This window comes from Orbicella franksi, chromosome 13, assembly GCF_964199315.1.
Source record: "Orbicella franksi chromosome 13, jaOrbFran1.1, whole genome shotgun sequence".
Lineage (NCBI taxonomy): Eukaryota > Metazoa > Cnidaria > Anthozoa > Scleractinia > Merulinidae > Orbicella > Orbicella franksi.
This window is the reverse complement of record NC_138157.1, coordinates 19,839,840-19,853,605: the sequence shown is the minus strand read 5'-3', so window position 1 is coordinate 19,853,605 and position 13,766 is coordinate 19,839,840. Positions and strand designations below refer to the sequence as shown.

The following is a 13,766-nucleotide window of genomic DNA, read 5'->3' as shown; positions in this document are numbered from 1 at the left end:
GCTTAACTGATCACTTAGAAGCCGCAAAATTTCAAAAAAAACTCTCGTATTTTACGCTGTATGCGGCACGTAGGCTTGTAGTCCCAGATCTTTGAAAGCAAAATGAAAGAAAATGTAAGAGTTTGAGACACCAGTCTGTATAAATTTATGAAAATGCTCATGTAAAAAACAAAGAAAATCTTATTACCTCCAGGCACGTTAAACTTATAAAGTTAAATGAGTTTTTGGTCAGTTGTTTGCAAAATCTCCGCAACCGTCTTTCTTGCCCAGCTGTCCAGCTGACGAAGGCGCAGCACTTAGTAACCAAGCACTAAATTAGGCCGTTTCGAAGACTGGGTCCACGATCAGGGCCCGTTCTCAGTTTGTCATGCGTCTGTCCTCTTATTGATGATAAATTGGGTCATAACATTGTCAAAGTGGCTGTGGAACCACGAGCAGCAGGCGAGTGGTTCCGCACTAAATTTTAATAATGTTATGAAGAAATTTATCATCAATAAGAGGACAGACGAATAAAAAACTGACGTCAATTTGTTTTTTTACAATAATGAGACCCCCAAAATGGTCAAATGCCGGGAATAAATGGGAGGGAAAGACGCCGTTAACTTGCCGTAAACAAAGTGAATAGTGTCAATAGCTTTTCTCGCTTTTTGATTGGCTACTTAAAAAAGTCCATAAAATCTCATTGGTTAAAAAGTTGACAGTTTGACAGCTGAAAGTTGAACTTGAAAGCTTGCATAAATTAACATTTTATCCGTCTGTACTCTTATTGATGATAAAAATGAACCAATCAGCGCGCGTGAAATTAGACAGTTATTGTGAAAATGGTTTTTGCTGTCTGGTCCGCTCCTTTTCCCATCCCACGTCCTGAGTATTTAAATGGGAATGCGGCAAAAATGATATTTCAGTTCCATATTATAATATTTTCTGTTCTCGCTAGCGTTACTCTTTGCAAATGTTGGCATACTCCTTCCGTTTTCTTTTTAGCACCTTAGTCCAGCAAAAAAAAACCCTCTTCGTTCATTACTACTCTCCTCCATTCTAGATATTCTATTTCTGTTCATTAATCATTGCTGGCACAATGAAAGCTCCTGCAATTGCTAACAGTGGGCAGCAAAACCTTTCTCACGTCCTTCAATCCGTGATCATGTTATCCACTGACTAGCGCCACTAGAACACGCGCTCGTTGCCATTTGCTTCCCGTTTCCAAACTCTGACCTATTGAGAGTAGGGATCTGAATATCCCCCCTCCCCCCCCCCCCCCAAAAAAGTAATAAATTGGTAATTTGGATTGGTCACGCTACAACTGGTTTCCAAGGGTTGTTCAAAACATGGAAAGGGACATTCAATTGCGGATTCAGAACGTTCACAATAAGCATCTTTTTTTTCTGATTTCGTTCAGACAAGCATAAAAACCCAAAATTATGATTCACAGGCGAACTCCTTTTTTCGATGTTCCGTGTGCGAGTTCTAATCATCCTCTCTTCTAATCGACGTCGCTTGAATGTGACGTCTTCGTACGTAACAAACGAATCCAGGGCAACAACAAGTTTGCTAATTTTAGAAGGTTGTTAACACGATTTGTACACGTTGCAAGCAACTCTTTTTCGAAGATGCGTGGATCCTTACTGTCCAAGTTCAAAACCTCTCGCAGCAAGACGGATCCAGCAATGAAGATTTTTCCGGAGCCGCGACGAGTCGCCAACAAAATGAACACTGTCCACGCTGTTCAGCCACTGAGCTCAACTGACTTCAATCTCTCGCTAAAGCAAGTGAAAAACGCAGTCGCTTTCGACATTCCTGTTGGAGACAAGGTCTTTCCACCTGCTAGAGTTTCTCGGCGTTTGAGAAAGCAAAAGGTCGCCCCTGAACGCACTTTAGGGGATGTGAAAGGAAAAATGCGCGCTGCAGAAGAAAGGAAACTGAAGGAATTACGGCGCATCTGAGAGTTCGCGAACATCAGTTCAGGAGTTAGCAAACCACACCCCACGGAGACGTTCGCCCAAGCTACTGCAGCGAAAATCGCAGCTAAGCAGGCAGCAGCCGAGAAAAAGCGGAAAGAGGAATTGGAGAAGAAGAGACAAGCGGGGAACAGAGCGTCACGGACTAGAAGCAGGATTGTCGCAGCGCAGACGCAACTTCAGTCCTCTATCAAACGGAAGGTTGACGAGACCGAGCAAAGGAAGGAGAAGCGTCAGCAGAAGATTGACAGGCAGAATAAACTGCGAGAGAAACACGCCAAGAAAGTCAAAGACGAAGTAAGTATTAACTGTAAACTGCATTTGTCTGTAACCGCACAATTTTTAAACGACGTTTTCATTTGCAGATGTCTCAAGAGGAAGAAGAAATTCGCGCTAATCTCCAAGAACTAGATACTTACCACGCCTCTGATGATGACGAGTCCCTGGGAGACAAGCAAGAGAATGCTAATGATTACGGATGGGAAGATTTCTTCCCTGATTAGAAAGCTTTCCAGGAGCGAATCTAGGGGATTTTCCTTCAAGTCCCTGCCACTCCTTTAAGCCCCGCAACCCTCCTTTGTTCCCGGCTCCCTTTTGTAAGGGCAAGAAAAGCCTAACTTTGATTTTGTGAAACTTTTCCCAAGGGATAAAGCACTCCAGAGCCACCCTTTTAACTTTTTTCTTGTGCCAAGGCCTCGACGGTCGAGAGGGACAAGCGGCTCTGGGGACAAGAATGGGTCTCGTCTGTTATCATTTAGATTCCAACTCGACAAACGAGTGGCCGATGAGTGCTAAGGGCAACAATTATTCACCCAATCGTAGTTCACGTTAGTTTTTCCAAACGCCCCCAGATATAACTGATCTGACAAATCCCTTTGTTCGTAAGCCAAACAAGTAAAACAAGTTTGCAACAGCCGAGGATAGCCAACTCTTAGGTATATTTAATAGCAAAGTTCATGGCATTCATTTAAAGCCACACTTAGGGCATTTTACATATACTTTATAAATTCACTATGTACAATAAATGCCAGGTATTGTTAAGACTGGCCAATAAATTAAAAAATACACGTTACATCATTCTGTTATTTGGATTAAGAAGTAAAAGAGTATCATAAACGGAAACATAACGCGATATCTCGTCTTAATTTTACAGGAATACATTTTTATGTAAGAAGTAATTTTTACAGAGTTCATAAATGAAAAGGTACTCCTTGGGAAGATTTACAGAGACGCTTCCATACCTACTTGACTGATAAGCTTTTAGCTTTATTACATCATAGGGGGATTAAATGCTTTAACCAGATTTCAGGCATCTTATACAACAACATGCTAACTCGAACACAGCAGACACTGTTACCTGTGAAAGCGCACGCATAACTAGGTGCGTTGGCAACTTTACGTTCACCGTTGAGGGCCTCTCAGGGGGTGGGGGAGAGGCGGGCAGCATGTCCCCTAGATCCCTTGAAAATTTCACTTTCCTCCCATGTTCCCTATTAATATATTCCACTGTTCCCTACAATATTTTGTCAAAGTTCTCTTGCAAAGATATCCCTTGTTCCTTCAAATTAATCCCACAAATATCCCTTGTTCCCTTGAAATAAGTGATCATGTTCCCTTGTTCCCCCAAAGCCCTGGGAGGCCCCCACAAAGGGATATTCCCTAAGGAGATGTTGTCTCGTTTCTACGTTATCTATAAACAACACACGTTGAATGTTATTTTCCACTGCACAATTCAAATACCTGCAAGTCGAATGAAGAGATTTGTTTTTGTTGTCCAAGGAAAAGTAACAAGGCAGTTCCTAAAAAACATGGATGACAATACTATGCAACTCCTTAACCTGTCACTGCAGACTTTTTTAACTGCACTGCATGGCAACGAGACTACCAATCTTTCCCATATTTTACAAACGTCAAAAACTGATCAACAAAGCATCAGCCCACTACTCGAATTCTTCACAAGCTATCTACAATATTCTAATACAGAGACGGCTGTACAAAAGTACTTTGTTTAGACAAACAGTTGACCAATATGTTTAAAAATTGACGCAACTAGTCATCGCAAACAAATTATCCCAATACCAAACCAACAGAACCTTTGTGTAATTGAATCAACAACCGAACCTGCGGTCATTCGCTAACTAAGAGGGGAGGTGAAAGGTCAGAAAATCAGGCAGGATCTGGGAATCCTTCCCTCCATATTTGGATGTCCAAAAAATAATTATTTCTATAGCCTACGAACAGGCTCCCGGCTTGGAGGAGCACAGCAAATTCGATTCCAACGCAGACGTCTTTGTAGCTCGTAATGCACATTTAGCACTACAAGGTGCCAGCCAAAAAAATGAAGAATTTTAGCTACACTTCCAGCAAAATTTACCACAGTTTTAAAATTGTCCAAACGATGAATACAATAGAAGAAACTTTCTTCGTAAAATTTGGGAAAATTTGAAATTTTCATAATTCTCATCAAAACTGCTGTTAACTATCACGTACGTTAGGTAATTAATTGGAATAAAATTTGACTGACTTTTAACGCATCATTCAAAATTGTAAAACAAAAGGGGCAAAAAAAATCAATATAAAATACATAGCATCTCTAATTACTTTGCAAGAATATATTAGCAATTTATGGAATCAGGATCAAACCATGCTTCCGGCCAACTTGGAAATTAAAAAAAGAAAGTAAAGACATACAGACCTATGTACATGAAACTGAAAATGATGGAATCAAAATATTTGACAGCAGTTACTGGTTACCGTTTGAATGGCTGGGCTGTGGAGTAAACGCATGTTTTTCTTGGTGTCCTCCACCAGCCTCTTTGTGTCCCTGGACTGCAGGCTCACATCACCGATTTCTATATTTACCATACCATCAAGAGAGTTGCGCTTGTTTTTGCTATACTCTTGTTCGTTGTCGTTATTCAAAGTAAACGTTCTTCCGTCTGCGTCGCAGTTTTTACGAATGTACTTCGAGGCGCTATTTCGTTTCTCTAAAAACCCGTTTCGGTCTTGTTCCGCGTCACCTTTGGAAGGTAATGCGTCACATTCCTCAATGAGTGGGCTCTTTTTCCCATTGCAAATCTCCGTTTTTCCTTTCTTCTCAAGTTCTTCCACATCGTTTGCAATATTATTATCAAAGTTTTCCTTATTGCTCTCCTCTATAACGCCTAGATCCTCGCAAAGTGGGGCAAATCCATGATTCACGTTTAAACAGTTGTTTTTGCCGTTACTTTCTTGTTTAGACGGTGGGTTTTTATTAGACGAAGATTGCTCTCCGCTCGAGCCATTTTCCGAGGGAACTACTAGAGTAGTTCCCAAGCTACTACCTCCTCCAACACCACTGCCTCCTCCGTTATCCCCATCGAAGTCGCCATCATCGTTATTCGCGCGCCTGGAACTTAATTTACATCCAGAAGTGGTTTTAAGCCTACGCATGTGTTTTTCGATTTCGTCTTCATCTGAACTACTGCAACTCGAGGATCGCCGACTGCCCCCCGAGGGTACCGGCGACAGGCGGCGCGTTGTCCTTTTTGATTTCATCACTCCTCCCCCGAGATGCTTTCTAGTCCGTTCAACACGCGGCGAGTTAACTGGACTGTCCTCTAAATCAGATTCACGCTCCTCGTGAATTTGATTCAACGCCAAAGGAGAGCTCTTCGCTTTTCCCAATCGACTGTGGCGACCGACTCTAGGTCGCGCCAACGACGGAAAACTTGGAGTGATTTCGGTCGAAAACTGGGAGTTTGTCGATGTGGAAGGCTTATCCGGAAGGGCGCTCGTTGAGTGGAATTTTACATGCGTTTTCGAAAGACTTCCGGACACCACTAGATCATCTTCTTCCATCGAACTGTGCAGAACTTCATCCGCCTCGATCGCATGCGCCTTAATCGTTTCGTTCAACATTTGCCCCTCCCTCGGCGCCAGTCTTCCAGAGGAGTTGCGGCGAAGTCTCGGGGAGCTTGAGGCCGAGCCAGTGTCTGAGTGGTTCTCAGAATCGTTTTCTTTATCTTCTTCCACGAATTCTACCACAGGAGTGCTGAAGAAATATGGGAGGTTCAATTAACAGAGGGCTTTGACACACGCTTTATTACCAGAGTAATGTTGCGAAGGAAAATTATGTTCCCTATGCGTCTAAAAAGGTTTATGGGATTACCCCAACACCCAGATCACCTTCTCGTTTTTTTCAATTGCAGTTTGAAATAAATCAGCACTCATAAATTTCTCAAAGACTGCACATTGCACTCGCCCTGCGGGATCACGCAATTTTTTTAGTGTTTGAAAATTTACTTGTGCCCATTTAAACTTCTTACAACGAGTTTTTTAAGCATTTCCTACGCTTGTCTAAACATTGTTACTTAACAATTAGACCCGTAGCCCGCAAGGGCTACGGGTCAATAGTCCATGAGGCGAAGCCGAATGGGCTATAGACCCGTGGCCCTTGAGGGCGAAGGGTCTAATTGTTTTAGTATCACCCAACTAGTCGGACAGCAAAGGCAATAATAAAGTTAGCAAATGCAAGTTGAAGAAATATTTATTTGGGAATGAAACGAAAGAAAGCGTCACGCTCGATTGCGCCAATTTCGCCACTCGAGGACTATTACTAATAGTCCTGTAGTAGCATAGCCAATCAAAATGCAGGATTTGCATTAGTCCACTAGTTGGGTGATACTAGCATCAGATAGTTACAATACCTTGGGAGCTGTTCTCGTCGCCTGTTCTCCGGCAAGGAAAGCCGTCCATTCTTTCTTCTTCTGACGGAAGGTTGTAAGCTGCTGTTTGATGTTTTCAAACGCCGTAACAGCTGTTCTGCTAGAAGGTAGTAGGTTGCTGTCACATGGTCGTATGTATTGTTTTCCAAGGACCTGTAAATGTCACATATAAATTAACTATTAAGCCGAAGGCAGAAGAACAAAAGTCTTTAGACCACAAATATACATGTCTTTCTAATTGTAAATACCAGTCCTATTCAACCAAGACTGGCTGAGCAAATGAAAAACAGGTTAGATGTCGGAATAGATTATTGCAGTTATCTACACAACTAAAGCAGTCGTTAAAAAAAAATAAAATTCAGGCCGGAACAGGATTCAAACCCATGACTTCTTCAAATTATTGCACCAAAACTGTATTAATCATATAAAATTCTATAAAATAACAAAAATATCCCTTGTATGGACACACTTGCACAGGTTTCCATCTAGAATTCTCGACGTTAGCAAGACAAATGTAGAACAGTAGCATCACTTACTTTTGAACAGTCTCTCGGTCAGCAATGTTCCCAGCCTCCATCGTGTCCATCACATAGTTGTGTTCTTCTGGGGTGAGTGGGAGTTCTGTTACTAAGGGTACAGGGGTGGGAAGTACAGGAGGGTGTCCCCCCTGAAACCAGGAGTCAGCCATTATGCTCTCTAAAGTGGAGCGTAAATATGGCTCCCGCACCAACATCTTTTCTATGAGGCTGTTGAAAGACAGAAGGAGAAGTTTGAAATGGTAGATTTTGTCATCAATTGCCTTAATTTACATTGGTAATGCTGACACTTACCGGAACAAAGGGTAGCAGAAAGCTCCAAAAATACTGTAATGTAAATTACTTGTCATTACCCAATTGTGGTAACAGGGATTGGGAAGGCAAAACAGGCGAATGAGCCTATGGCCCGTGGCAATGGAAAGTTATGGGCCATTCTAAAACTTTTGGGCCATTAGGGTAAATAAATGGGCCATAAAAAATTTCAACAAGCGATATCATGTGCGCATTTTGTTCTTTCAGCCTCCCATTTATGCCTTTTCCTTCCCCACTCATGACGTTTCCTCCATCAGAACCAAATCCAATCATCTTTGTAGGGGGTATATTTCTTTTCTGGGCTTCATTTAAGATTTCTTGTGCTAAACCTTCCTTGTGACATTTTCTTACTTAACATCCCTCAAGCAGACTAGAAGGCTTGGAAGCTTTGGTTTCATTGTTGTTTTCAGGATCACAATTCGTCGTGGTGGACTCCGTGTTCAAAGTGCAAAACGGCAACAATCTCAGAGTCTTGGACATCCAATTTCGGAACTTTCGCTTTCGGAGGCACATTATTTGGCTAATTATAGCATGCAAAACATATTCAAGTCAGGCGATTCTATCATTGAAAACTGAAAGTTCACGGATTGAGCAAAAACCTTGTTTCTGAGCAGAGTCCAAGTAAGGGGTCTGTGAATGAAAACAAATTGAACGCTTTTATAGCGTCGATTACAGAGAAAAGGCATCATGATTTCTCGTGTGTTTATTCGTCATTTCACTGAAAATTTCACAAATGAAAGTCCTTTCCACAAAGCGTATATTTTACTAGCTGTTTTGTTCTAGGGCGTATCGCAGGCCTGGTAAGTACTTTCAAAATGCACCATTTTGTAGCTTTATGTGCCATATGCGCATGGCGCACGGCCTTCCCAATCCTCGTGGTAATGATAGAAAATATTCAATAGGCCAGTTCTGTGTTATGAGTTTGATTTGCCAGAAAATAAACAGGTAGGCAGAATACATTTTCATATTGAACAGTTTCGCACAGACTTATTTTGACACAGAAGCAAAAGTAAACTCTGAAATGGCCTATTCTTGTTCTTAAATTGGGTAAATTAGATACTTTGCACAGGACATTTTAGTACAACAGGAAGTATTTGGCAGTTTACATCAGTTGGATGTTGTTTTTGTTGAAGATTATAACAAACATAAACTAACAAAATGCAGCTTCCTTCATACAATATCCTGTTGTGAGTCATTTTCCCACACAACATATTTGAATATTTCATATCATGACAAAGATTTGAAAATGGGACACAATAACAGAAATCCTCGGCCTAAAGAAATTCAGGGGGATCTAACATGCACTGTTAGATATCATCTCCTTGTGTAGGGGCAGGTTAAAATACTTTCAACAGTTCTAATGTCATATGATGTTATTTTATGATGTTACATCCAGTCCAAAACAATGTCAAAAACACATCTGACAAATGGTTTATATCATCAGAAACTAACCTCTGACAGGCTTGAGATACATGATCAGATACACTGTACCGCACATCCATGATATTGATGAGTGTTTCGCTGTCGTTAACCTCATAAAATGGGGCGCGACCACACACCAGCATGAAAAGAATGACTCCCAGACTCCAAATGTCTAAACCAAAAACCATTTATTAGTAACATGAAATGAGAATACTGACTATCCTTTGATAAAACTTGAATAACAAGCCTTAGCATGCAAGAGCAATTATAGTAAAAATCTTATTCTCCTCGCATATCTCTGTATATTTTTCAAACAGCAGAAAGGTTTTTTAATAAAATGTTAACCAGTGCTGTAAAATAAAAGTTAACAGATAAAAGCCAGTCTTTACTTGACTTCAATTTAATTTTTCACAGCATCTACATTACCACTGTGTGATGTACGCAAAAACGATTGAGATTAACACTCACCAACAAATGAACTAGAAATTTTAACACAATTAATCTGAGTTATTTGAACTAACAGTTACAAGCTGCCATTAATACTTTCCCTGATCAATAATTTAACCAGAGGTTTTAACAGCCATTGTGTTGTAGTTTCAATTGACTAATTTGAACAGTTCCTTTTTTAGCGCAACACTTGCAGTTACATGTCAAACTTTATACATTGTCCTGGAAACATCAAATGATACATGTGATCAAACTCCACCAAGTGACAGATCACATTCAAAACCAACCTATGAACTCTAAACATTTGCTAATACCACAGTCAAACGGCTATACTCTATTTTTAAAGAAATTCTTAACTTAAAGTGCTCTTCAGAAAAAAGTGAGGAACAAAATGAAAGGTTGAAAAAACTGTAAATTCAAACGAGAACAGCAAATGGTAAAAATGTCACAAGCCGTACAAATTGATGTAGTAACCAATGAGCAAAAACTGTTCGCCTGGCAAATGGTTTGAAGAGCATTACTCTCAGTGTGACTGACAGGCAGATGTTCTTTGATTTAAAATCGCGTTTCACATCCATGGTCATGCTCCATGCCCCTGTATCGCATTTTGCGCTCTGCCCCAACTAATCCTCCTGCTTTGCAGGCTGTTACTTAACATCTCATGCAAAGATCACTTCCAGATAGCAAATTCCTTTGTTGTCTCCATGTGTCACATTAGATGCTATGGCACTGAAATGGCTTTAATCAGTGGGCAATTTATGTAGCAAACATGAAATTAGCATGGCAACACAGACACTGTCTCCAATTTTTTTGTTCGGCGAGGACGGCTGTAACACAGGCTATGTCAATCAAAGCAAAAAGACATGCATATTATCATAATAATAATAATAGATTTGTATAGCGCCATATCCAGGGCTCATGGCACTTTACAGTAAATGTCGCTGCCATCAACAATCTGATTTGTACCAGATTCACTATTTGAGCTAGACCTAAATATTTCACTTGTGTATGGATCAAGAAACTTCTGAATTTCACTCCATACTTATATCGCAAATTATGTGGTAACAGCTGGCTTAATAATTACACTGCAATAGGCAGTGATTGCTGTAATGTTGACAATGAGATGATTAGGCAAACAAGAAATTATTGCATTCTATTCTATATTCAGAAGGTGACAATTAGTGTTCACATAGCCTGGATTGGACAAGCGTGAAGGACGATTTTTGACAGGACAAATTCACAAATGCTGTAATTTGCTTTGGTAACTTAAGCAAGCGACAACATGTCCTGGAATACCCAGTAAAAGATTGCAAGGACATAGGAACCATTATCTTCATGAAAACAGTGAATTTGGTCCCATTCAAATACCTCTGTAGTGTAAACATCTCGCGAATCCAAGTATTTTAGAAACATCTAACAACATTAATTTTATATTCATTACTTATGAAACTTCAGTCTCAATGGATTTACAAATCAGCGAAATTAAACTCTCCACCTCAATAGCATTACAATTTGTACTTTTACACCTCAAGTTAGATCCTGACAATCTTTTCCCAGTTATCAAGAACTGATAATGTAAAAACCCACAAAAATTGAAACAATAAGTCAAAAATCTGATAATGAAACACACTAATCTGTCACTTCTTGTTTTACATGTAACCGAAAAATAGAATTCATTCAAATTTAAGTTGGTTACGTTTATGGCAGGTGTCGATTTCCGCGTGCACATTAGTCAACTTTAATATTAAAATATTAATAGCTCTACCCCCAACAAAAATAATTTTCAAAAAAAATAATCTGGTTGATGACTGATTACAGTAGATATTAGAGAAAGTTCAGTAAAATTAAAACGCTTGCCTCCTACTGTGAGAGGCCAATAAAATTCAGTTCAGTTGAAAAACTCGAGTACAGTATATCTAAATACATTTGTACAAGAGGTAAATATTCGAAACGTGCACCTCCAAGGCGGCAAGCAAATTAACGCATGACTTCTTGTAACAGTAATTTTCATCACATGAATCAACACGACATACATGTAAAAAGCATACGACGCCATGGATATTGTGAAGACAACAAGGAAAATTTCCAGAGAACTTGATATTGAACAAAATATGATCCTGCTACAAACGGCAAACCACTATAATTTTATGATTCAACCCCGCAGGGCCGAAGCATGTTTATGTTATTAAAGGTGAAATATGTGAAAATGCACCATATTTCAATAAGCTTAGTCAAGGCAGAGTTGAACAGCATGAGGAAATGAACACGCAACTTTCAAAGCCGATATTTAATATTAAGTTAATAATGAAGAAAAAACTTACCTACTGCTGGAGCTTCGTACGAATCTCCAAGCAAAACTTCAGGAGCGGAATAAGCAAGAGACCCACATGAGGTATCGAGTTTTTGACCGGGAGAGAACTTATTCGAAAATCCAAAATCAGTAAGCTTGGCTACGTCCAAACTCTTGAAGAATATCACATTTTCGAGCTTCAAATCCCGGTGCACTATGTGTAGTTTGTGGCAATAGTCAATGGCGAGTACAATTTGCTGGAAATAATGTCGGGCTTTGTCTTCGCTGAGGCCTTGTTCATGGTTCATGATATATTCGTACATATCACCGCCATCGCCTAATTCTTGAACAAGATAAAGTTTAGTTTGTGTGTCGATGACTTCGTAGAGTCTAACCACATTTGGATGTTGAACGAGCTTCATGCAACGAACCTCTTTGAAGAGGTGAGCTCTGGAGATCTCATCGAGTTTAGTTTTGTCAATCACTTTAACAGCCACGCGCTCTCCCGTGAAAACATGTCTCGCAACTTTAACAACAGCAAAGTGCCCGCATCCTAGAGTTTCTTGTAAGTCGTACAATCCGGCAATTTGCCCATCTTTCAAGGTGGAATTTTGGGAGTATTTCGCCATCTTCTCGTCTCAAACATCCTGGCATGGATCGGCCATTTTCTATATGCTGTTGATGCAAACAATATTCAGAGGAAACAATGGAGACGTCAGTTTACATCATAGAACCAATCAGAACGCGAGAAATTGAAGAAGAGAAGGAATTGGAACGATAGCACGATGAAACGTTCCCTGCCTGGAAGAAATGACGTTTTCAGCAGGTTTTCAAATATTTGGACAATTCTACTACGCAGTTTATATGATTTTAATGACAAGAGTGGAAGATATGAAATGTATTATTGCGAAGGGATTAGAGAAATGGGGGAAAAAATCATTGCTGCTTTTCGTGATCATTCTATTCCAGCTCCACTTGTCACTTATATTTTCTTGGTATACACACTTGTTTTTATACCACGCCATAGAACGGCTTTCCTGTATTCCGATTGGCCCTAACATTAACAATGCAGAATTTTCTTGCAGGGCTTCGGGATCGCATAGCCTTCCCTGATTCAATACAGTTTCTGTTTCTCGCAATGTAGAATTTAAAAGTTCAATCTTTTTAATGGGAAACGTCGGTCAGAACATCAGCTTTCATGTGCCCGTCTCCCAGCCCTCCCCTCCAACCCCCCACCCCCCCCCCTTCCGCTAGCGTTAGATCTGCTGAAAGGAAATAGGAAATAACTACCGTCTATAGTGATCCTTCAGTTTTGCTGCCAGAGGCTTTGTCCGGTGAATTTCTTAAAAGATAAGCCCTTCCACCTAGCTGAAAAAAGCGCTAAGCTAGAAGCTATCCAAATATCAGACGCAACACATTCTCCCTGCAGTAATGCACTCCCTCCACCGATTATAGGTCCATGAATGTGTATGACTTATTTCTGATCAAAAGATCCCCCATGGTGAAGCTTTGTTTAAGCATTCCTCTAGAAAAGAAGACAAACTCATGACTTATTTTAAATAACGTCTACCCAAAATTTTTCACCCAAGCGTAAAATTCCTTCTACTGAAAGGTCCCGAAACCGGCTGAATCCCACCCCATGGTATGCATCCTCCCCCCTCCCCCTCCACTTCAATTCTCCTTTCCCTTTTTCTCGCATAGGGCCTCCACATGTGCTCTCCATCGATTCCTGTCTTGCGCTGCAGTGCGCACCTCTCTCCAGGACTGCCACCCTGCTTTGGACCTCTCCTTTTCTACTGTGCGCCGCCAGGTTGTTTTTGGCCGGCCTCTCTTTCTCTTTCCCTCTGGGGTCCATGTCAGGGCTGTAACACAGTCATTGTCAGGCTGTTGTCTGAGGATGTGTCCAATGAATCGCCATCTCCTTCTTCTTACCTCTTCACTCAACCTCTCCACGTTAGCCCTTTCCAGTAGCTCCCTATTACTAATCCTATCTTGCCATTTAATCTTCATTATCCTTCTCAGGCATCGGTTCTGAAACACATCGATTTTCTTAGCATCACCGTCGTTCATTTTCCATGTTTCGCAACCATACATG

General features: G+C 40.6%; 2 protein-coding genes and 1 pseudogene across 2 annotated transcripts; 1 reads left to right on the top strand and 2 right to left on the bottom strand.

The window, feature by feature from the left end:
• Window positions 1–509: 509 nt before the first annotated feature.
• LOC145465130 (uncharacterized) lies at window positions 510–2,739 on the top strand (annotated as a pseudogene).
• Window positions 2,740–2,852: 113 nt separating this feature from the next.
• On the bottom strand, window positions 2,853–12,569 carry LOC145465128 (uncharacterized). Its single transcript, XM_081448900.1, has 5 exons — window positions 11,703–12,569; window positions 8,965–9,106; window positions 7,201–7,410; window positions 6,647–6,817; window positions 2,853–5,991 (listed from the first exon to the last, which is right to left on the bottom strand). The coding sequence occupies exons 1-5, from the start codon at window positions 12,298–12,300 to the stop codon at window positions 4,683–4,685; spliced, it is 2,430 nt and encodes an 809-aa protein (XP_081305026.1). The 5' UTR covers window positions 12,301–12,569; the 3' UTR covers window positions 2,853–4,682.
• Window positions 12,570–13,342: 773 nt separating this feature from the next.
• On the bottom strand, window positions 13,343–13,741 carry LOC145465101 (uncharacterized). The gene has a single exon (XM_081448881.1). It carries the CDS (start codon window positions 13,739–13,741, stop codon window positions 13,343–13,345), a length of 399 nt encoding a protein of 132 aa, XP_081305007.1.
• Window positions 13,742–13,766: the final 25 nt, after the last annotated feature.

Excerpts from the sequence above, each read along its gene's own strand:
- LOC145465128 (XM_081448900.1), bottom strand. The coding sequence starts at position 12,300 with ATGGCGAAATACTCCCAAAATTCCACCTTGAAAGATGGGCAAATTGCC. Across the intron at positions 7,411-8,964 it reads GTATCTCAAGCCTGTCAGAG|CCTCATAGAAAAGATGTTGG; the intron begins GTTAGTTTCTGA and ends GTCTTTCAACAG. Across the intron at positions 5,992-6,646 it reads CGACGAGAACAGCTCCCAAG|CACTCCTGTGGTAGAATTCG; the intron begins GTATTGTAACTA and ends ATATTTCTTCAG.
- LOC145465101 (XM_081448881.1), bottom strand. The coding sequence starts at position 13,741 with ATGAACGACGGTGATGCTAAGAAAATCGATGTGTTTCAGAACCGATGC.